At 38.0% G+C, this 25,438-nt stretch overlaps 1 protein-coding gene across 4 annotated transcripts in view; it reads left to right on the top strand.

The window, feature by feature from the left end:
• LOC150075290 (carcinine transporter-like) overlaps positions 1–25,438 on the top strand; it is a 150,303-nt gene that overhangs the window by 44,707 nt on the left and 80,158 nt on the right. For 3 of the 4 annotated variants that reach the window (XM_090389242.1, XM_090389243.1, XM_090389241.1), the window contains exons 2-3: positions 19,165–19,622; positions 19,719–19,822. In XM_090389242.1, the coding sequence (XP_090245368.1) occupies positions 19,218–19,622; positions 19,719–19,822 (509 nt within the window). In that variant the 5' untranslated portion in view covers positions 19,165–19,217. Of the gene's footprint in view, positions 1–12,267; positions 12,363–19,164; positions 19,623–19,718; positions 19,823–25,438 lie in introns of those variants that run through there. The other variant, XM_090389244.1, reaches the window with a different exon arrangement.

Here is a 25,438-nt window from a genome sequence, read left to right on the forward strand (position 1 = left end):
GTTAGAAATAACAATGTAAATCTTTACATTATGTGATTACTTGTGACCACTCTGCTACGGCGGCCAAGATCTTTTTTCGGTTGTATAAAAAAAAAAAAAAAGAGGGAAGTACAGTATTATATTCTTTTATTTAATGATGTATTAAGCAAGGGATTTTCCTCGACTGTTGATATGCTGGAAATTCGTGAAAGGCAGAGTTAAGCCATGTTTAAGTTAATAGATAAGTGTTCCGAGACTATAAAATAAAGTTTCTCAATAACCGTTGGAGAAATACGAAAACTTAAATTTGTGCCGCAAGCTAAGCAAGAATAAATGAATTTAGTTAATCGATTTTTAACTAATAAAATGACAGCAAAAAGTAGAGTGCTTCTGACAATATCTGCACCAAAGCAACTGCATAGATTATTTTACTTTTGGAATTTTCTGAATTTTAAGTTTTTTGGGCAATCACTAGTTTAATTGCCAGTTTCCCAATGTAGTTATGTAAGTGGGTCGAATTCATCATTTTTAGCCAATGAAATGATAACAAGCAGTAGAACATAAATTCCATTGACTTCTGTAGTTTTCAATTTTTTTAAATTTTTAATTTTTTTAGGCACATTAGCAAATATGCATGATGCTCCGTTGTCTTCATGTCCGTCTGCATGTAACAACTCGACTCTCAGTGAACGGAATTTCATTATAATCAGACCGATAGAAATCCGGCAATTATTGTTTCCTTTTCTTTTTTTTCCCCTTTTTCTTTCTCTTTTTTTAATCATATAATAACTCGACTCAGTACATAGATTTTTATAAAGTTTTATATATAGACCTTTTGAAAGATTTGTCAAACATTCATTAATCGATCGTTATTAGCTGTGTTAATTTGTGGACTTTGAAATGCACTTGTTCTAACCGTGTCCGGCTAAGTTTACTTTCACGGAATCTTTTCAAAGTGTGGTAACTTTTTTCTGGAACCCCTTGTATAGCATTTTTGATTATGGCATCAATCGTCCATTTTATTTACAAATTAAAAATGGACTAAAGTATATTTATCTAAATAAAATTAATTTTAGAATAAAAAAACTAAATGAATTAAGCCGTTTTGACATGAATTTGAATATATTTTAAATCAAAATATCGATTTCGCATGCTGGGTATATCTGTAACGTGCACCATTGCAGTACTCTCTGAGAAACGTGTAATTAAACATCTCTAAGGCTATATATTTCCGCCTTTCACGTTGTCTTGTAATACAGAAAGAGAATTAAAAATGCTCTCGCTCTGTCACGGTAATATAGGGCTGTTTCTTCAAATATCTCCACCCAGTCAGGTTCATCCATAGTAATAGGTTCTAGTCTGAAGTGTGCGTCATAATTACAGGTTAAGAGACAGACATGTGCCCGAAGCTTCTGAACCGTTTCGATAACATCTTTACACGTGCGGTTATATCCAGTTCTGACCAAGCTAGAATGACAATATTTGCTTAAGGCATGTCATTAAAATACTTCCTCCCCCCCTTTCGTACCTCAGTAGCAACTGTCTGAAAGAAATGTTAAGTAGTTTTCCAGAATAAAATAATAATAAAAAACTTTCTCTTTCTGTACTCTTAAAGGATTCCCTGAAAACATCAGAATGAGGTTTACTGGTAATAAGGAAACATTTGATATTGAAACTGGTAAACACGTTTGATAAGGAAAATATCCAAATGTCTCTTTTTTTTTTTTTAAATTTTTTTCGCCAGAACTTCGTTTTTGACTGGATGGAATTGAAAAGGAGAGAATTCCCAAATCATCAACGTTGAATACCCGAAAGGCACATTTCAGTTGTTATAATTTTAGAACAGTCGTTCGTCAACTTTAGCCGCACGTGCCACCAGGTGGCACACGGAAAGATTTTTATTATTTTATTTTATCGTAATAAACAAAAATAGCACTTACAGGAAAAACGGTTTTCGAAGATTCTTCAGCGTCTCAAAATATTGGCACGTGAGTATATATTACAGGGATTTCGATTATCCAAATTAATTGGGGATAGCAGTTTTATCAGTTCGGATAACCGAGTTCAACTTAAAAACTGCTGATTTTTCTTCTCTAGACTGGTATTATTAACACCACTCTTCGATTTTTGAATTACATTAATTTTTCCATGATTCCCGCTGACGCTTTGTGGATACTTTTGCGACACAATGTACAGAGAGATGCGATTCGGTTCCCTTAGCCATAAGTATAAATAGCACGTATAAATAGCAAGTATAAATAATACGGGGGAGGGGCATTGCTTAACTTGTCACACATTAAATTGTATTACAAATTTCCACGAGAAAGAAAAAAAATTCTCATACAATACAGAGTTTCACGCAAACAGAATTCCGAACATCAACAAACACGCCATAAATATAGTATAACAGAATAAACTGGAAGCACAACTTACTATACAGTATTTCACAAACAGTTATGTCACTGGTCTTAAAAAAATAAAAATAAATAAATGCGTTATTTGTGTCTTGGCTCCGTTACACTGGCCAGAGAGAAGTTTACAGTTAATCGTTTGGACCAGAATACAATCATTAACCGTATTTAGCAGTCATGCGCGCTGGAATCACGGTGAATTCAAACGCAGGCGCTGCTGCTACAATCTATCCCAGAATACTCGGCTAGGTTCTGCTATCTTATTTTGCCAAAATAAATCTAGCCTTATTATTAATTTTATGACAAATATGTTTTGTTATTAAAACATTTTAATTCATAAAATAAACTGATATATACAGAGTAAAAGTGATGCGCGCCACTGCCAGTTGGTTCGGATAATTGGTGTCTCACAGTTATGTGTGCCTGATAAGTTACTTTTTGGTGAATTAAAAAAGATTTAGCACTTATCCACAAGAAGTGGATAGGAGAGAAAATTAATTCCTATCAGAGAATCATACTCGGGTTCGTGGACAACAAAATACGAGTGGGGGAAAAAATGGAAAACAGTAGTGTATGATTAAGGGCAAAATATGATGTCCAAGAAACAACATTCACATATGAAATACCTACATTCCTTAATCAGTATTCGAATTGGGTCTGATAGAAGAAAGCATAAGTTAAGAATATTTCGTAAAAAATTAATAAAAGAAGACGTAGAATCATAATTGGAGACATCAGTGGCTTTTATTAATAGGCAAGCGCGGTGTTGATAGTGTTTAGATATTAATAACGAAGTCATATTATGAGGAAGAATTAAATAATAAGCATTAATATTATTGGGAAAATACATTTGGTCCATGTCTCTCTGGAAATAACCACGGTTAAAATTGGCTGTTTGGTGTGACAACTTCAATTGCCAACGGTCTTCGAAGTCCATAATCCGATAATGATATCGAGACATCCAGTAATGTTATTACTGTATGTTGTGATGATTTCGATGGTTGTATATATTAGTATTAGTAGTGGCAAATGATGCAAGAAAGCAAGCTCATACAGCATCAGCCAAAAAAAAAAAAAAAAAAAAAAAGAACCACATAGTTACATCACCCATCCCCTCCAATATTAATTTTTTTTAATGACACTCCCAAACACGATAGGTATTAGAACTTATCGTCGTTGATGTTAGAGAACCTCCTATGGGGGCTCACATCTGGTGAGTATGGGCTTGGCAAACCCAGGGTCCTGAGCTGGATATCATCATTCTTCTCTTTCTTGGTGGTTCCTTTCTACTTCTCTCTCTCTGTCTCTCTCTCTCAGGGTAACTCGGGAAATCGGGAAATTTTTTTTTTTGGCTGGTGCAGCATAAGCCTCAGGCTTCCTTGTACCATGTGGCTAATAATAATAATAATAATAATAATAATAAAATACCTAGTTTTTCAGGAGGCACAAAAAACTATATTACTATTTACGTACTGTATATTTTACATTATGTAATATGTGTAGATTTACAGTACATAAATATTAATCAAATGTTAAATATTATATATCAATTTATCCAACACTTTTTTAGTAATAATGTAAATTTGGCTTGAAATGCTACATAGGAGATTTGATGTAGTGCAAATAATACAGGTTAGTTGAAAGAAATACCATAACTTTCCAGATCCATTGTGACGACTAACTTTTCATTATTGGCACTATCTTTTGCAGCATTCTTTGCTATCCAGGCATCTTCCTTCTTCTTTATGTGCTGCTCATACTCTTCTTTACTCAAGCAGCCTACTTTATAACTACAACACACACACATCACACTGATCTTTACGTGCATATTATGCTTATCCGCTTCTCTTTTAAAACTTGCTGAAATAATTGCCTTTCAACCCATGAAACATTATTTGTGGCACACCATTCCTTATACACTGCACAGATGTAAAATAGATCGAAATGTTGATTCTACGTAGATTCTGTTCGATGAAGACCTGCAGTAATGGCTAGGAACTTTTGGGAGACAAACTAACCTTTTTTTTTTTACGTTTTCTACGTCTTCAGTTTTCCGACGTATTATCTTGTTTTGGTTATCCCTTGTAAACTTACTTTTCTTTCTTTGCGGTTCATCTACTTCATTCGTATTTAGCTCTTTTTCTACATCATCCACTTCTTCGTTATCATTATCATTAGGGGTTGCATTCGTCTTTAACCACCTCTTAAATGTGTCTTCACCGATGCACAGAGTATTTATGAAAAACGTTCTGCATACTTTCATTCTATCTTCGTCACCTTTCTGTAAAAATATATCATGCCCCTCCATTTTTCTATGTTCATCTGATGCTGCTTTTCTTCTTTTTCTTATACTTCTGGAATTCACTAAACCTCTGATATAGGCCTTCTTCTCATTCCATGTTTCTATATTCCAAAATGTATTGATGATTTTATCTCTATCTTTGTCTGAAAACAAAGCGCACAGAAAAGTACGATTACTTTTCTTTTCCAAAAATCGCAAAAATGGTAAAGAATCGATGCGTGCATCGATTCTTTACCATTCTTGCATCTTTTGGTACATTCTGCATTTTTTGTTTTCTAGATATCTTATATCCAATGTACGACTTACCTAACATTCTCCTTTTCTTAGCTTCCAAAGGATTTTGTATTTTACCGTCTTCGACAGTTCTGACTTCTCCATCGGATGGTTGCTGCATTGTACCTTGATCAATTTCTACCGATTGAAAATCAGTTTTTAATTTATCTGAATCTGCATTATTATTAATAGGATGGTCATCTGCCTAGCTTACATTATCATAGCTCGGTAACTCAATTTCACTTGAACTGCCAACAGCAGTGTTAATTATATTGTACAAATCATCGCCAGGTTCGGTTGTTAGTACCGCATCTAAATTACAGTTTTCAGTGTCTTGGACACTTTTATTGTTATTATATTCTTCAAAGGATGATAAAATCTCTGGATCAAATTTTCAATGCCAAGCTACTTACAATAGTACCATCTGTTGTATCTATTTCTCCAAGTTGGGGGGGAAATTGAAATAATATAATGACTTTCATCTTCTTCAGTAACCATCTCATCAACCACAAAAGAATCTGAAAAAAGGGAATTAAGTAGTGTAGGAGACTTATAGAAAACCTAAGAATACTTATTTATTGATTGGTATATCAGTACATTTTCCAATTTAAAAGTTTAATTCAGGGTTATGATTTGTCATTTAGAATACCTTCTATGTCATGAATAGCTCCTATGTAGCAATCTGTCAGCAATGAGACCAGACATACAGGATTTGAAAACCTCCTATGTTTAAATTAACACACAGGAGGTATTCTGACATCAAAAAGATGCAACAATCACATAGGTGTTTTTACAATTTCAACTATAATTTATTTCAGACATTTTCCCACATAGGAGGTATTCACCATGTTTTGCAGCAAAAAAAAAAAAAAAAAATTCTGAATCCAATGATAATAAAATGTCAAGAACACATTTTGAGTCACATAGGAGGTTTTCTAACATCGACGACATTATAGTACTTAGTACCGTACTTGGGTCAAAGATTGGGATGACAGAAGATACGAATTTCTGTAGATGGAAAATGCATGTGAAGGAAGACTGTTCCAGAAAGCTGAAGTTGAAAGGATAAAGGAAGAAGAAGAAGAAAAGTTGGTTCTGTGAGTTTGAAGTTGGGTAGTAAATGGATTTTGACTGGTTGCGGCACGTGTTCAGACTGATTTGGAAGAGAGAAGCCAGTTCAGAAAAAAAATACCCATAGAAGTACCCATACCAAAAAATACCCATGTATAGAAAAGGCATGCAGCAGAAACAGAACGTTTATGAGATAGAAAATTTAGAGACTTTGTAACTCACGGGTCATTAATTAACCTGACTGTCGTCTTTTAAATGGAGTGTAGAAGCCTGAGAGAAGATATTGGGGTGGGGGACCGCCCCAGATGTGGACAATATTACATAGTAGGTTGAAATTGATTTTTTCACAATGAGGAGTTGTTTAGAAGAAAAGTATCGTATAGAGCGAAAGAGAACCCAGTTTTTTTTTAGATGTTTTTGTAGTAGTACGGTTTTAGGAGCATCAGCGACTAAGGCCGTATTGCCCCGTATACACTGTAAATTGTGTGTATTCTGTGGTAAATTTTCTGTTTGCCGATTGGTAAATTTTCTGTTTGCCGATTGGTAAATTTTCTGTCCTATCATAGAATCATAACCGAGTATGATTCTCTGATAGGACGAAAAACCCCAGTTTCTGGGAGAAAAAACTATACTGCGTTCGCCTGAGAGCGATTAGCTCAGCCACGTTGTGAAAAAGGCCCATAAAAATTACTCACCTCATCGACGCGACTCAAACTCAGGTTTTTTCCATGAAGTGTGAGGAGGACGGCGATTCCACTAATTGGGCTACCCACGAGTGCTTCTTTAGATGCCCTATATTTGTGATATGCTTATGCCAAAAGAGATTAGAAGTTAGGGTAATCCCTGAGTTTATCCAGTTTGTCTAATTCTTCCTTGAATTTATTCAAATTATCCATTTCCACAATAATAGGCGGAAGTTTGTGCTGCATACGAAATTTGTTCCAGCATCAGTTAGCATTACTTGAAAAGGAGTATGCAAAGTTTCAAATAAGTGAATGTTTCCTCGTGAAGAATAATCTGTTGACTAATTTTGTTGAAGATTCATTGACATGTTCAAGGATGATCACAGGTGTTGATTATGACTTCTCTTAGTGAGCCAACTCAGCTCACGGATACAGAAAGTTCATCCCACACGCCTGGTTCACATTTGCAACAGCGCTGCTGTGATTTAGATCAGCTGACATCGGTCCTTTGTGTAACCCAATTGGAGGAAATTGGTTGTGGTTAAATCAGTATTGTGATGATCAGTGGCCACCGCAGCCGATACAATTACTGTATTTGAGAACGTGCCATACAAGTATGTTTACATAACTGTGAGCGAATGGGGAAGCATCCCATCCGTTTCCAGCTTGTTGAAAGGATAATCTGCATTGATATGTATTCTCCTGCAATTAAGACATCAGATATCATTGTAATGTGTCGAGATACCAGCACCCGTTACTGTTCGCCCTATGCATGAAAAAATTCTGTACACTTTCCTGTTATTAATTTCCTGTAATTAATGTGATAACGCCATAGTTAATAGGTACAGAACCTATTAACTATGGCGTTATCACATTCATGTTGAATTCAAATTCAAATTATATTAGGGCCATCCGTAATCTCTTAACATACCCATATGTATTATGAATACATTGCGTGTGTTCTCTGGTCGATTTGCCTGTTTTTCTGGACGAAAAAACCCCCACAGTTTCTGGGGAAAAACCTTGCTATCTACGCCTGAGACCGACTAACTCAGCCACGGAGTGAAAAAAGCCCATAAGAGTTCCTCGCGTCATCGACGGGATTCGAACACGGACCTTTTCTACGCGGTGTGGGGAGGACGGTGACGATACCACTGTGCTACCGCGCAGACACGGTCACGTTGAGGTGGTAAGGCGTGGTTTCGATGTCTCACGTTATGCACTGAGAATGCTGAATTCCGTCATGTCTCACTGCAATGATTACAACTACTGGTGCACACGCAGCATTACCGCCATCTTTTATCGAAATTTGAGTTATGTCTATGCTACTTGTTCTTTATTTCACAATCATATTTGTACCTAAAACTATTCAAAATTCACCCTTAACTGCATTGTATGAGAAACTGGTTCCGTATTTTCCTTCATCCTCCTTGATGAATACTGAATAATAAACGAAAATTATTTTGTAGAACAACTCTCGTCTGTGATGACGTTCTTGGCTTGTTGGTCGTGCAACCAAAACTTCCGATCTCATCCAATTTTAGAGAACGTGTTTTTCTAGCTAAGTATAATTGTCACAGGACGCAATAAATTTTCCTGAAACATTTTTCTCTGGCAAGATTTTGTTTTGCTTTCCAGATTAAGATTATGCGGAAACTAAGCCCAATGGAGCTGTTATTTTAATATCTGTATATGTATGAGGGTTGTTAGCAAAGTCCTGGGACTAGCGGTTATTTGAAATCAGGACTGCGCTTAGCGTTAGTAACACTTTCCTTTTCATCCACTTCTGAAACACGTTCAGCAGACCGATTTTCGAGATACTCTGCAGTGTAGCTGTAGTAGCTTTTCTTTTTCCTTTTTTTTTTTTTTTTTTTTTTGCCTTCGTATCACCAACAAATGTATGTCCTCTTAAGATCACAGTTTAAGTTCGAGAACTTCCAGAAGGAAACTTAAGTCATGTTAACTGCGGAATCTTGATAGAAACTGTTGCCTTATTTCTTAGTCATATTCTTCATTTCTCTCTTTTCTGTCTTCCTTTTTCCATCTTAAAAGATGGTGTCATAAGGAAACCTGTAGATATTTAGTGCCGTTATTTCAATAACACGGTGCAATAATACTTTAAGAGATAGGATGTTGTCGGATTTTGTTCCTTCGCTTGAAACATCCATATCACCAAAAGGAATTAGAGGAGTTCGAAAAATCCTGATAAATCTTCTTACAGAACTAATCTGCTTGGCTCTTGTCAAAGGTGATTAAATTTGATCAGAGAATCAGAAAAGGAATTCAGGTCAAATAATTTTTAGACGATTCCTCGCCGGTTGGTAATTAAAAAACAAATGCCGTTAGGGCGGAGTACGTATACTACAAAATATCACATGATTAAAGATCCAACTTTATATGTTTCTTGAAGTCCATAGTTTGTAGTTGCTGTATTCTTTCTAAAGAGCCAGAAACGAAGAGCAGTCTACAAGAAAATTGATAAAATTATATTTCCTCTTGCTCTTTAATCTGATAGAGGTTTTTCGAGTTTCTCACTTATTCAAACGCCGTACATTTTTGTTGGTGGCGTAAAAGGTAAGATCATTCGAGCTAGTTTATTTTTATTATTTTGATCTTTTCCAATTAATAAGTAACTTTGTGTAAAATTTATCACGCTTTCAATAGCTTGGAGAAACTCATTACTTTGAGAGTTTTATCTGTATGTTGTTGCTTCTTGAAAGACTAGTTAAGAATCTTATTTCTTTACTTTTAATTGTTCATAAGTTAAAGCCAAGTGTTACGTAGGCCTGCTGAAAGTTGTAACTCTAGACATATTCTGATGTTCAGAAGTTTTGACCGAGAGGTCTGTCTGAACAGGGCCGGATTAAGGATGAAAGAGACCCCCCCGGCCATATTTAAATTTGAGGCCCCTTTAATATATACATAAAACTATTGTTATTATTAGAAATTTTTAGCACTACTTTATAAAATGTTTACATTGAAATAAGGCCCCTCTTCGGGTGAAGCCTCGGCCATGGCCGGTTTGGCCGTAGCGTTAACGCGGCTCTGCATCTGAATATACAGAAACTTGTATGTCGTGGGTTGGATCTGCACAACGCCACATTACAGTGAGAGCTTGTCTGACTTCTGAAAAAAAAAAAAAAAAAAAAAAACACTATAATTGTAGATGCTTTCTGTCGTATATGAGTGTTCCGGGGTAAAAAAAATAAATTTTATTTTCAAAACTCTTCATTTTGATTGATCTGCTTAGTTATGTGAAGTTGGGGTGGAAATGAAGTTTAATTTGAAGTTTAAAATAAGTTGAAATAAGTTAATTGAATGAATACGGAATTGTTAAAATTTTGCTCAAGGAAGTAGAAGTGCACTACCTCGTCCCTGGTTGTCATTTGAAAAATTGAAATGTAAAATAATATGAAATAAGCAAGGCCAATAAGAAAGTCACAACGAGCAACTTTCGAGTTAAACGTCTTCGGTTGGCAGTGATAAGAAAGAAAAAAAGAAATCGTGTATTTAAAGAATTTTTATGTTCCCATAATGCATTTTGCGACATGTGGGAATCTTATGTGCGTAAGATTCCAGACCGGGGAGAGGTTGGTAGGTAGTTTCGTATTTAGAACGTTAAGTTTAGTATTATGGGGACACCATTCTGTGACAAGTGCCTCATGTTGGAAGATTTTGTAACTAGATCCTAATTTAATAAATGCAATGGCCGAATCGACTAGGGGGTTGTGGTTGTGAGAATGTACATGTTGTAAGTTCGATGCTGGTTTGATTAGTTCTGAAGCTGTTGTAATGGTAATAAGCACGTGTATTATAAATTTTGGTGGAACCGTATTTTGTGGTAGTGCTCCCGTTGTAGCATGCGTTACAACCGGGTTGGCATTTAATTAAATATATTATATTATTGATGTCGCTTATTGGATATTTGTGTGTCTCTTTATATGTATTGAACATAGTCCCTAATTTATTGTATGAAGAAAATATTAATGTGATATCTGTGTTTGCAAACACTTGGCGGAACTGTCTGGCGAGACTGCTGTGATAGGGTAGAATAATACGTGTGTTCTGTTTGTTCTTATGATTACGCAGGTTATTGACATTATTCCTTTGCAACAGAAATTGTGTGTTGGATTAATTGTAACGGATATATCGTCTTGCGAAGAACTGAACTTTATGGCATTGTGGATTTGCTTATGCTGTACATATCAATACATATAAAGAGACACACAAATATCCAATAAGCGACATCAATAATATAATATATTTAATTAAATGCCAACCCGGTTGTAATGCATGCTACATCGGGAGGACTACCACAAAATACGGTTCCACCAAAACTTCCAATACACGTGCTTATTACCATTACAACAGCTTCAGAACTAATCAAACCAGCACTGAACTTACACAACATATACATTCTCACAACCACCTAGTCGATTCGGCCATTGCATTTATTAAATTAGGATCTAGTTACAAAATCTTCCAACACGAGGCACTTGTCATAGAATGGTGTCCCCATAATACTAAACTTAACGTTCTAAATACGAAACTACCTACCAACCTCTCCCCGGTCTGGAATCTTACGCACATAAGATTCCCACATGTCGCAAAATGTATTATGGGAACATAGAAATTTTTTAAATACAGTACACGATTTCTTTCTTTCTTATCACTGTCAACCGAAGACGTTTAACACGAAAGTCGCTCGCTGTGACTATTGGCCTTGCTTATTTCATATTATTTTAAATTTCAATTTAAACTTCATTTCCATCCCAACGTCATGTAACTAAGCAGATCAATCAAGGTGAGTACCGTCTATTAAGCTTTACTGCTATTCACACTAAGTCGATTATACAACGGTACATTAAGAAGCTCTATAAATCATCTAAGTGTCAAACTCTATTCATTAAAGGACAATAAAAATAATGCTGTTCCCTTTTCTCAGGAAGACACTTTGCAAGTACACATCATGGAAAAGAGTTCTGTCCTGATTTCATTTCATTGTCTGGTGAAATGAGCGGCGGTTTTTCCCCTTTTTTTTGTTTTTGATCTGTTGGTGGAATTCCTGTAGGATATTACCGTGTAGTTTCCTGCATTGCCTGCTCATGCGGTCCTGTTTTAGCTCTATATAGGAGGAACTTTATAGCTGCTTTTTTGTATATCAGGTAGCAATTGTAGATGATGTCCTTGGTAGTAATGAAAAAAAAGTTGCACGTTGTGTGTGTTGCCTGTTCTCCGTAAAGCAGGTACCAGTACCCCTCCTGGGTGTGTGTGGTCGCAGTGGACTTGGTGCTTTCCAAAGCTTATTTAATGTTATGCTGTTTGTAGAATAGGCAAGGTACGTGTGCCCCAGGATTCCGGGGATGGTAAATTGATTATGCAGTGTGATTGGAATTGGGAGAATATTGTACCACAGTCTCCATTGGACATATCCAATTTGGCAGTTTGTCCTGTAAGGGAGGTTTCAGTGAAAATTGGATAACAAATTTCTGTATGTAGAGAAAGATGTGGCCAGCTCTTGGTGGCTGTATGATGTGGAGCGTCGCATCTGCTTGGCTTGGTATGATGAGTTTGTGGACTATTTTGTAGAGAGCAGGCAGCAATGGAACTATGACTTCTGGTGATGTATATTCAAAAATCGGTGTAAGTGAATTTTTTTCCGTGATGTTTCTGATTTCTTCTCCTGTTATGTGGCTGTTTTCAGTAGTTGTTTTTATGGCCCTACTTACAAGGTTTTCATAGGTAGGTCTTGTAGGGCTTTCCATTGCAATTATATTGTCAAGGTATAGCCAGTGGCCCTTATTCCTACCTAGTTCCGCTTTAGGAAGAAGAGATAATGAGCAGTTTTATAATTCGTTAACTTTTTGCTGTGAAATGGGGACTCTGAGAGTACAAACGGGTGTGAATATTCAGTGAGTAAGTTGTAATACTAGGCTCTTCCAATGCTGCAGTGCATCTCCGTAGGGGCGCCTCCGTAGCCAGGTGGGCAGGAGCAGCAGTGCGTAGCACACGCTTCTTGATAGACTGGGATTCGAGCCCTTGACCACCAAATACGGAGGATGAGGAAAGGTCAGGGAATGACCACTGCATATCCCCGGAGCAATATGGCCTTAGTTGCTAATGCTCCTAAAAACCAAATAACAAACAAGCATCTCTGTAGAAAATGGGTAATCGGGGCGGAGCTGGTACCGATAACCATTCTTAAAACTGTGTGTAGGGTTAGCCATCTAAAAATAGATGATTGCTATTTCAAATAGGTAATCCTTGGCGATGGCATGAATCCGTTTCAACTGCAGGGCTTTTAAAGAGAGAATGATGTTAGAGAAATTAGACCTTGGCCTTCCTGATAAGATAGCTTTGGGAAGGATATCCAGTTTGTTTTATACCACAGAAAACTCCGGATGGCTGCTTTTATATGATGGAGGAAGTCAGTGGGTCGGGTTAGCCTTTAAATGACACAGCAGCTCTGACCAGTTGTTTTGATGGAAGTTGAGATATTGTCGAGGTACCCGTAGTTATTTTTGCCCTTCATCGGACCAGTTGCAGTGGATGGAGGAAAGTGTGTTCTGGCTCTCCAATTGCCTGCCCACAGGATGGCTTCGAATTCTTTATCATTACGCATGATAATGGTAACATCGTCTTTGCAGGCGCTGTGTGTTAACTGTAATTGTGGTTCTAGTAATAGTTTACTCCTGGATTTTAAGCTGATGTCAATTTTTAGGCGCGTTAACATATATATATATGCATAAGCACCGTGTAACAACTCGACTCCCAGTGGACGGGACTCGACTCCCGGTGGTCCTCTGTCGAGATGGGGCATAATGGTCAGTCTATTTTATTTCATTTTATTAATTATTTGGTCATGTAATGTTGTTAGTCTACGTTTCCACCTTAGTGAGATTTCACATAATTCGGAAACTAGGGGGCGCCGCTAAATTTCTTTTAATTGTCTTAATTTTCTAAATTATTTTAGGAACGTTGCTTCAACACTACCCTCTCCTTCTTTATCCCCCCCCCCCCTATATTTTTTTCTGTTATTGTTATTTTATTTGGTTCAGTTCATTTTCACTCTACTGGTTTGCCATGCTTCTGGCAATTATTCTATTATAATTTAGCTTATATATATATATATAAATATATATATATACACACAGGGTGTCTCAAAAATATTGGTACAAACGTTTAGGGGAGGTAGGTAACATCTAAAGGAATGTGAATTGCATAGGAACCCATAACCGGAAAGGTCACCGTAAGTCGGTACACGGCGCTGTTCATCAGTTCGCGAGAGGGAAAATTTCTGGTTTACTCATTCAAGCAGTAGTCGCCCCACGAAGAGCATGCATCGATATACGAACTGTGAGCTGGCAGACATGCACCTACTGTATGGATTAGCAGAGGGCAATTGACGAGCCGCTCAACGAATTTATGGAGAACGCTTCCCAGACAGACAGACATGTACCGGACCACCGTTTGTTTGCGGGTGTGCATCAAAATTTGTGCGATTATGGGTCATTTAGAGGTAACAGGAGTAGTGCGAGCAGACCACGTTCGACGCGAACTCCCGCTATGGAAGAAAGTGTTGAATGCCGTCCAGAATAATCCTACTACCAGCACACGTGCCGTTGCCTCTGCCTTAGGAGTGTCTCGTTACAGTGTACAGCGTGTCTGGTACGACGATTCCTTACACTCCTTTCATCTCCAAAGGGTTCAGTTATTGCTCCCCCAAGATCATCCTGCACGTGTGGCTTTTGCGCAGTGGTTTCTCCAAGAAAGTGTTCAAGACTTGAATTTTCCAGCCTATGTTTTGTTCACGGATGAGGCTTGTTTCACTCGGGAAGGCTTATTCAATCAGCACATTGCTTATGTGTGGGCTCACGACAACCCACACGGTGTGCGCCCCCATGCGGCACATCACTTCGCAATAAATGTGTTGGCAGGTATGGTCGGTGACTGCTTAGTCGGCCCATACCTGTTACCATCCCGCATGAACTCCGCTAAATATCGGATCTTTCTTGAACAAGTTCTACCAGGGTTACTTGACGATGTTCCAGCAAATGTGAGACTCAACATTTGGTTTCAACATGACGGGGCGCCTGCCCATTATGGAAGGTGTGTTCGTGACCATTTGAACAGGCGTTTTGGGCGTCGATGGATTGGGCGTGTTGGACCCGTTGCCTGGCCCCCACGCTCACCTGATTTATCGAGCCTTGATTTCTTTCTGTGGGGGGCCCTCAAATCTATCATGTATCAATCGCTTGTGGAGACGGAAATGGATTTCTTGGCGAGACTCGTCTGCGCTGTTGCTACTGTCAAAGAAACTCCAGGTGTGTTCGATCGTGTCCGCCAATCCATGCTGCGTTGGTGTCACGCATGCATCGCGTCTCATGGTGGAACCTTCGAGCATCTGTTGTAACATCATGAACTGCATCCATCTCGTACTCCATTGTTAATATTATGTCAAATAAATGTTTGCCACTAATTACTGTATTGTGTCATTTCTGCTTCTTGTGTCTCTGCTACTACTTTCCCGTGACGTTTCCGGTTATGGGTTCCTATGCGATTCACATTCCTTTAGATGTTACCTATCTCCCCTAAACGTTTGTACCAATATTTTTGAGACACCCTGTATAAGAGAGAGAGAGAGAGAGAGAGATTTAAAAAAGAATTATACAGCTGCAATTAAGCTAAACAGTTAAGTTTTAGAGAATGTAAAACTGTAGAGGTTTCTATGAAGTTGCCATCTTAGTAATTAATTGACTAAGATGACTACATTTACTTCTTTTCACTTCTATTAATCACAGAAAAATAAAAAATCAATTAATTTCAAGAAAAAACAAATAAAATGTACCTGAAGTATAATGCACTGTATGCATTATAATAAGACATCCAATAATAAGAAACTGTTGAATCGATATCACATTTTAAGATGTTTTGTTAGTTGCTAGAAAGCTGTTAAGATCAGTTGTAGACCTCCCCGACAGAAATTCAGAAATCTATTCGTATAAATGAAAGTATAGTTCGACTATTACTCTACAAAGAAAAGTTGAATCGAGGCCAAATTGTAAACCTATGTACTGTTGGTCCTTGGGAAATTTCAGGTCCAGTTGTGATTTCACATCCTTCCACTCCCTTCTACAAAAATGAAACTAGTTTTTCGCATTAATCGACAAGAAAATGCAGATTGCTACCAATTTTTCAACATATGTTCTGTTGGCTGCTGGGATGAATCTAAGTTCAACTCCGATTTCACAGTGTTCCTTCCCCAGATATCCTTACAGAAATATTACTACAAATTTAGAACAGGATCTGTGATCCATTTCAAAATTTCAGTGCTTACGTAGAAATTTTTTTTTTTTCGGAATCTTTGTAACAAATTTCATATCGATAGGTTAACTTATTCGGGTATAAATCGTGAATTATTCCATTTTCCAACGCACTTGAAATGTACCTTAACTAACTTGTTTAGAAGAATGATTCGATGGCTAGTGTATATAGTGGTCCAGAAAATGGGCATCATTATTTTTATTTGTTTAGAGCAGAGGTGTATTGCTAAAAAAAATAGTACCGCAACGCTCGTCGTAAAAAAATTAATACCGGAACTCTTGTTCTCCAGAAGACTATATGATAACGCCACATTGACTGTACAGTAACTGAATCAGAATCGCGGTTCATAGACCAACCAGTTCTAGCGTTCAGCTCATGGCGAATCAAAACGCAGCATTCGCATGCATCACAGTATATCTCATTCGTTCGATCTCTTTATCTAACACATTGTACTTTAGTAAGAAACGTTCAAGTTTCATTGCGAAATTTATATTTTTGTTTTTAAATAAATTTTTAAAGAAATCTATTAATTTTAAAGATTACTGTTAGTATATATTTTTAGTATCAATGGGTAAAATAGATATTTCTCCCCCCTTTGATTATGCCATCGTTTCATAATATTAGGTGTATAAATTGATTGTCTATTATGACATTTAGAAAAAAGTACCGGAACGTCGTTCCGGCCAGAATACACCACTGCTTTAGAGTATGGTAATGTTTTATGTGAGCTAGTTATTTATATTTACTTTCAGTCAGAATTTTGCCTCTTGGTATAGAAGACGAATTACTCTGTAGGGAACAAATCCTTAGGCTTTGAGGACATTAAACACTGGTTGTGTTCTGTTCTCTCAAAGGCCTTTTCCTGGACCAGGATGATTAAGTGCCTAATTTTCCTGCTGACTGTTTGCAGCGTTGATGAGGGAGCGGATTAGGTTTAGGTTGTCGTTTATCAACCTTCTTGATGCAGAGCATATTTGGTAATAATTGTGTATATTGTCTAGCTGCACTGAGGATAACCCCCCAACACCGCGATAGTTATTTTGTGACATGTATAGTACTCTGTAAAGGCCAGATAGTATATGTTGTATTTGTGTGTGTGGTTTTTGTGTATATTCTTGGGTTATGTTGGTATGTTGTTTATCTGGCCACTTGGCATAGAAGCCCGAAGAACACCACAGACTCGTAGTTACCGTCCACCAACACGGGGAGCCAGGGCAGGTCAATAGGGAACGGTTCTTGATGCAGAGCATATTTGGTAATAATTGTGTATATTGTCTAGCGGCACTGAGGATAACCCCCCAACACCGCGATAGTTACTTTGTGACATGTATAGTACTCTGTAAAGGCCAGATAGTATATGTTGTATTTGTGTGTGTGGTTTTTGTGTATATTCTTGGGTTATGTTGGTATGTTGTTTATCTGGCCACTTGGCATAGAAGCCCGAAGAACACCACAGACTCGTAGTTACCGTCCACCAACACGGGGAGCCAGGGCAGGTCAATAGGGAACGGTACTCTGGCAGGACTAACAACAAGGTCTCCTGAGCTTTGAGGAGAGCACGAAAAAAAAAAAAAAAATGGCAATGCTTTTGGAAATGATTGGTGATATCAGAAGAGTAGATTCCAGTCTTTTGGCTATAGCTCTGGAAATTCTATTGCAATCTATATTCATTAGAGAAATTATGTGTCAGCTTTGAGGGTTTGTGAGGTCTCTCTTAGAAATAACACGGGCAACAGAAGTTAGCTGACGTTGGCAATTCGCGGTTTCCTGGCTTTCCATCTACATAGTACGGAATTTTAGGATACAACAGCAGTTGGACACTACATCTTCTCCAGTGATTTCATTACTACTATTCCAAAGTGGTGGTGGTTACCATTAGTTATTTTCAGTTTGGATTGCAAATCAACTCCGAGGATTTTTTAAAAGTTCTAACATTTCTGTATATTGAAATGTTAGTATGCTATTTTTTATTTATTTATTTATTTTTTTTAGGAGCATCAGCGGCTAAGGCCATATTGCTCCGTATACTGCCTGTAAATTTTGTGTGTTTTGTGGTCGATTTTCCGTTCGCTGGACGAAAAACTAGAGTTTCCCGGAGAAAAACTATGCTACCCTCGCCTGAGACCGACTAGCTCAGCCACGTTGTGAAAAAGGCCCATAAAAATTCCTCATGTCATCGACCGGATTCAAACTCAGATATTTTCCACCCGGTGTGGGTAGGACAGTGATTTTACCAACTGTGCTACCCATGAGGGCTCAGCCAGTATTAGTGGATTAATTAGAAATGGATGTACCATACAGATCCGAATCTGTGACTTAATTTATACCCTTTGACTTTTTTTTCATGTAGGAGAAGTACTGCCAAATCAGATTGCATCTGATTTCTACCATCTACCACCTGAATTATATGATATATGGCAGGAGTGGCCTACTTAATTTGTGATGTGACCTACTTTTTTCCTTTAAAATGTGCCACGATCTACAATCTCAAAAATTACATGGCACAAGGTGCACAAATCGAGGGATGATTGTTTATTTAAAATTCGTCGTGATCGACCGAAATAAAATCCGCGATCGACTCGTTGGCCACCCCTGATATATGGTATCCATCTTACGATTACCTCCATTTGCAGAATAACTTTGGGCAAAGTGTTTGAATACTGATTTCTTCACAGTGATCCATTCTGTTCATGTTTTAAATTTTCAGACTGAAAAGAAACACTAGAAGTTATTCTTGTGATCGACATGCATTTTTTTATTCTTTGCCACTTGACTTCAATACAACTCTGCTAATAATGAACTTTCTGTGATGGTTAAATTTCACCTGAGACTAGAAGAATTCTTTATAAAGGACTTTTTCAACTCTGGACTGTACTTAGCATGTCTTAGGAACAGAGGTAGGACTGAGGATTTTTTCTATCGAACACTCGTGTTTATCCTCACTCTGACATTGAATAGACGCAGTTTACAGACACGATATAAAATAAAGCTTCGTGCCCTTATATACTTACCTTAAACAATTTAACCATTGTACTTAAGATGAATATTTATAATAATTGCAAATTTAATCTTTCGAAATGTTTATTTCTTTAGATATAATATTCCATAATTTGTTTTTCAGATATTCCTTAGTTGAATATTCTGCATGATAAACGAACAGCCCGAGTTGTCAATATGGAGTTTGAAGACATTCTTAAGGAAGTCGGCGAGTTTGGCCGTTTCCAGCTCATCATGCTGATAATATTTGTCATCCCTACCATATTCTTGGTCCCTTTATACTCGTTAAACATATTGTTTATCTTGGATGTTCCAGACCATTGGTGTTATGTCCCAGAACTTTCTTCCTCTAACTTGTCATCCGAACACAAACAGTTACTGTCACGAGTTCACACTGATTCCGGACCTAGTCAATGTAACGTGTATGCCACTAATTATTCGAATATTTTAACGTTGCTCCCAGAATGGGGAGAAAACTGGACTGAGACGGTGCAAGTTTTACAGACAACTTGGCCAATCGAGAAGTGTAGTAAAGGATGGGAATACAATACCTCTTGGTATGATGCCACTGCTGCGACGAAGGTGAGTTATGTGTAAAATAAGTCAATTAAATATTTAAATCAAATAGGATTTCACCATATTCGTATTATGATAAAAATTCGAATTGGTTTATTTCAGTGGAACTTGGTATGCGATGATAGTCATTACGTCAGCCTCATTATGACTCTTTCTTATCTTGGGGGAACTCTCGGAAGCCCGTTGTATGGATTCCTCTGTGACAGGTAAGGTTAAACGATTTTGAAAGACAGTTTCGGGTTACGACCTCAAATATGCAACTGGTATTCTAAAGATATTATTTACAAGCAGTTTCTGTGTTTTCTGAATTCCTAAATTGCTTAAATCACAGTTTTTATAGGTCTTTCTAACTCTATCCACTGTGAGGCGCTGATGTCAAATGATAAATATATCTCGTGCTAATTCATCCTTGCCATATACCTGTTTTCCTATATATTCAATTGCAACACTGCAGATATGGCAAGGGGACACTCGGAAAAAGTATTTGATTTAAATACCAGTTTTTTTCGAAGATCATTTCTCCAGTTGATTAAAAGGATGTTGTGACTTTCTGACGGCTGCTGTGCGGCCCATCAGAGATAGGAGGCATCGGCCAAGGGCAGGAGTCAAGGATAACAACCCTATCTAGTCAAGGATAACAGACAATGGATATAAATCATCTGGTGATATTTGAAAATAAAAAAGAAACAATCTATACGTACCACTGTTCTGTAGTTTAGAACTTAGGGCATAAGGTGGGAGATTGGCACACAATATTACTAATAGTAATAATCTTTATGAAAAAATAAACATTTACTTTACGGAATTAGAAGGTAAAATGTTTTATTTTCCGTCCCGCTGCCCCCCAGCCTGTGTCGTATTTAAGAGGACGAACATTTTTAAAGTAGGAGCGCGCAGGAGAGAAAGGTATGCCATATGAATCTGCAGAATATGGCCACCCAGATTAGTCGATGCGCCAAGAAATCCTCGAAAACTCATGAGTAAAGGAACCAGAGCTAACCCTTTTTGCGGAAAGTTATCAACGGATCATTAAACAATGCCTCGCCTTGTTGGAGATTGGCAAGCATAATTCGTGGTTTGAGAAGGAGCAACTGGAATCAGGCTTGTACTGGGAATTCAACAATGAATATAGTGAACAAATTCTTGTGGGAGGGTGTTAAGAAAGAATCTGTGGAAGCTACTCACTGGCGAAACTATAAATTATACTCCCTTCTCGGGAAATGCGCGAGCAGAACCATCATGCTCTAACAGTTATGCCAAATCAATCGCCCGGGGCCCCAACCCTTCTCTCTTGCGCGCAGTGGCCGACGTCGCGGTATGATAGTTTCGCCATTGCTGCCATGTTCTCTAGACTTGATGTCACCTGTCTGTATAAGGAAAGGCTGTATGCCATCCTAGGTTTGGAAATATGGAAACTAGTTTTCCTTATGTGTTATTTTCTGCGAACATAGAAGAAAATCTTTATTGTACAGTAAAGATACAGATACAATAATGTGCCCGCCACAGCCAAGAGGCCAGGGGCTTGACAATGATATGGGGTAATATAAAAATATGTACAGTATAAAAATTTGTACAGTATAAAAGATAACATAACAATTAAAAACGTAGCATTAACCATTCAATAGATATGAGTATGTACATAGTTGTGAGGCAGAAGTACACCAAGGTATGTACACATTCATATGTACAAAGCACATATTTAAGCATATTCACACAAGTCAGAATATTTCACAGTGCCACTTGATGTTCGGTATTGCATTTTCTTGTGAGACAGTTCGTCGATTTGCCTGCGACGTGCCGTTCTGCGCCTCATAGGAGATAGCAGATGGAGATATCGGTATGAGTCGACATCAGGGGCCAAACAAAAGGGGAACAAGTTCGGCCAACGAGCGCCTGTAATTGCGATCAGAAGCGAATTTCTGGAGGTCAACTCCGATCATTAGCAGGGCTTGTACTGTAGGAAGTACTTGTCCAGGTAGGAATCTGTCACTGATTTTCAGCCTGTTCCGTTGTAGCTGAAGAAGAGGGGTGGCTCGTAAGGAAGGAAGTGGAACATGCCACTGGCATATATCCCAGAAGTCAGGGGAGTTGATTTTGCCAACCAGCATTTTGACTGTGGTCACAGTTCTCTCATGCTGATTATTTGAGGCAGCCGCGGGATTTGGAGTTGGTCGGCCATACTGGTGGTCCTCTGCTGAGGGGGAGTCGATGTTTGTGGGTTGCCCACTTCAATATCCAGTATTCACTGGCGAGGATGGGCTTCATGAGAGAAGGTGCTGCGGATGCCCATATTTCAGAGGCATACAGAACGGTTTCCAGATATCTGATTGTGGTTCTTGCATCTGTGTTATGAAGAAGATGTTGACGGGCAATCCAGCGCATTCGGCTGATCTTGCGTAGAACACATTCGATGTGACAGTTGAACCTAAGGTTTGGGTCGAAGGTTACACCGAGATCTTTGTGTTTAGTTACACTTGGAATAACTGCACCCTGCAGTGAGGGTTGTATGGATGTGGGACACTTCTTCAGAGAAAAAACCATAATAACGGATTTTTGAGGGTTCAGTTTAAGACCGAAATGGTTGAGATGGCTAGAGAAAGCTGTGATCTTATTACAGATTTCCGATTTGATCACTCCCCTGTCGGCTGATGGTGGTATTTCCGTTAGGAACTTTATATCGTCGGCGTAGGTAATAACATCATCTCTGTTACACACAAACGGAATAAGGAGGGCGGTAAAAAGTAACCCCGATAAAACGCCACCTTGCGGCACACCAGCATTGATGGATCGGGTATAGCAGAGGTTGCGATGAGTGAAGTACACTGTTCTATTCCAGAGGAGCGAGTGCAGAAAAGCGAAAACGTCACCTTTGATCCGAAAGAAATTGGTTAGGAGATTCAGAAGGGCTGGGATGTTGAGGCTATCAAAAGCAGCTTCGATATCGGCATAAACAACCGCCATTTATGATCTGGCCTCAAATGCGTTTAGAATTTCCGTTTGGACTGCCAGAAGAGAGGTTGGAGACAGTTGATCTATTAGGGAGAACATAATGGAGTTGTTTTGATGATTGTGGAAGAAGATGGCGTGTTATATGCGGAAGAAGGACTTTTTCCAGTAGCTTTAGGAGCGTGGATGCAGTGGATATCGGTCTATAGTGCTTCGGCTGGCTTGGTAGTTGAACTTTAGGTAGTGGGGCGAGAGCGTATTTGCTCCAGGATTCAGGAAACACCCTATGAGAGAGGATGGAGTTGAACAAGTAGAGCAGAGGATCAAGGATATATGGACTGAGGCACTTTACGATGAAATGCGGGATTTTATCGACGCCAGCGGTGCATGAGGGACGCAGCGAGTTGATGGCTTGACGGAACTGCTGTCGATCGATAGTCCTCTCCTTTCTTCATAGACTTATTTATTCTATTTATTGATTTTTTTTTTTTTTTTTTTTTTTTTTTTACTGTATAAGCTATGTACAGCAGGAACCTTCGATTGGAATGTGGACTGTGTTTTAGTTAGACCAACTGTATGGAATCTTGTACTTTAATGCCACTCGCAAAATTTTCTTGGTAATAATAATAAAATTCTTTATTCAAAAAAAAAAAAAAAAGAAGCGTTGTAAAAAATATCATTGCTTTTCGTCTCTTCCTTCTGCAACAAACTTCTGTCATAGTCGCCCTTACTGAAACCTGGTTACATCCACACGTACTTGACAGTGAAATTTCACCTCTGTCTTATTCTGTTTATCGTTTGGATCGATACTCGAAGGGTGGTGGTGGTGTTGCTATCTTTACCCATCACTTGGTCAAAATGCTGCAGTTCACTAAACATCCTTCCATTGAAGGTATCTCTTTATTAGTTAATCACACAGGAAAGCTTCTCCTGCTTACGCTTTTGTACCTTGCTCTCCCAGTTTCTTTAGCCACCATTCAACGATTAGAGGATATTATAGATGCAGCGATCTTTTTTGAAACCTCCGAAAGCAATACCACTTATTTTGGGTGATTTTAATGTCCCAACTGCTTTTGACCCCAATCGTTCACCAAATTCACTGGCTAAGCAATTTTTAGTATTTGGCTTAGTAATGCCCTAACTCAAATCTATAACTTTCCCACCCGGAACTCCTCTTACCTTGATTTAGTTTTTACCCATGAATCAATTCTCTTCTCAATTTATAAGGGTGATAATTTCATCCGATCCGATCCGATCCGATCACTTCCTTTTTGTCGTAGATTTCCTTTCTTTTTTTTCTGAACCTTCCTTTGACAGATACTTTTCTAGCTTTAGGCACACAGACTGGACTTCGTTAAATCAATTTCTGGGGAACCTTGACTGGATTCCAATCCATAATTTTGAATCGATCGATCATTACGTTGGTTATCTGTACTTAATCTTCCATTCTGTAATTTCTGAGTTCGTTCCCATCAAATTCGCTTTCGCTAATCGTAGTAACTTCCCTCACTGGATGTCGAACAAGCTTGTGTATTTAATTCGTCGCAAAAATTACCTCCACAAAAGGTATTCAAAACTCAAAACTAACTTTAGCTACTTTTCCTTTTCTTCCCTTAGACGCCATGTTAAGAGAATTACTAAATCTCAATATTCTCATTATCTTCACTCAGTTGAAGCCGAACTTACTAGGAATTTCAATTCGAGGCCATTGTGATCTTATCTCAAACGGTTATCGATATCTTCTAGAATTCCTATGCTAATTAATGATTCTAATATCTCTATCAACTGTCCTCTTGGCATTGCTAATATTTTTGCTACGCACTTTTCGAAACTTTTCTTCCGAACAGTAACGTTCTATTCCCTATTATCCGTTTGAATATAATACTAATGACAGTTTTGATAGATTAGTTCTCACTACTGATGACGTCCAGTCAGCCATTTCTCGGCTTAAAGATTTCGCTTCTCCTGGTCCCAATACCCTCCCTGCTCTTTTCTTCAAGAAAAGTAGTTCGTCTTTAGCTCCTGTTCTTACAAATCTCTTCAATTACTGTCTTCTTCTTGACTGTTACCGTTCATTGTTCAAAGAGGCTTATATCATCCCGATTTATAAAAAACAGGGTCATAAAGCTAAGCCTAATAGCTACTGATCTATTACTATACTGAATACAATTGCCAAAATTTTTGAACTCCTGCTTTATATATATCTTAGTTCCTATCTTCACCCTTTTATCAATAATCATCAGTATGCTTTTCTTCCCAGGAAATCAACTGTTTAAAATCTTGCCCTGTTTTCTCATTTCCTACAAACTAATTTGGACAAAGGAAATCAAATTGATTCGCTTTTCCTTAATATTTCACATGCATTTGACTCTGTCCATATCGATCTTTTGCTGTTCAAGCTGTCATCTTATGGTCTACGATCCCCTTTACTAGGTTTGCTGGATTCACTGCTTAGAAATCGTAAATTATCTGTAATAATTGATGGTACTTCATCAACTCCGTTTACTGTTTCGCAAGGTGTTCCTCAAGGCTCACCATTGGGTCCGCTCTTCTTTATTGTTTATGCTAATGATCTGTCAACCTTATTTCAGTCCGTTAATGTTGAGTGGCAACTCAACATTAACTGACTGAAATAAGGCAGATGATATTAAACTTTACAAAGTTATTTGTTCTTCAACTGACAGCGATGAACTACAGTCCTGTCTTGATCCCCTCTCACTCTGGCTCAATAAAAATAACTTGTTTCTGAACCCGCTAAAATGTAAATTATGTCGTTTTCGCTCGAATCGTGTAGTTAGACCCTCCGTCCTTACTGATTATTATATTGGAAACTCTTTAATTGCAAGTATTGATACGTTCAAGGATTTAGGTGTCCT

The sequence above is a fragment of the Mastigoproctus giganteus genome, chromosome 14 (assembly GCF_048544385.1).
Source record: "Mastigoproctus giganteus isolate SK-2022 chromosome 14, ASM4854438v1, whole genome shotgun sequence".
Taxonomy (NCBI): Eukaryota; Metazoa; Arthropoda; class Arachnida; order Uropygi; family Thelyphonidae; genus Mastigoproctus; species Mastigoproctus giganteus.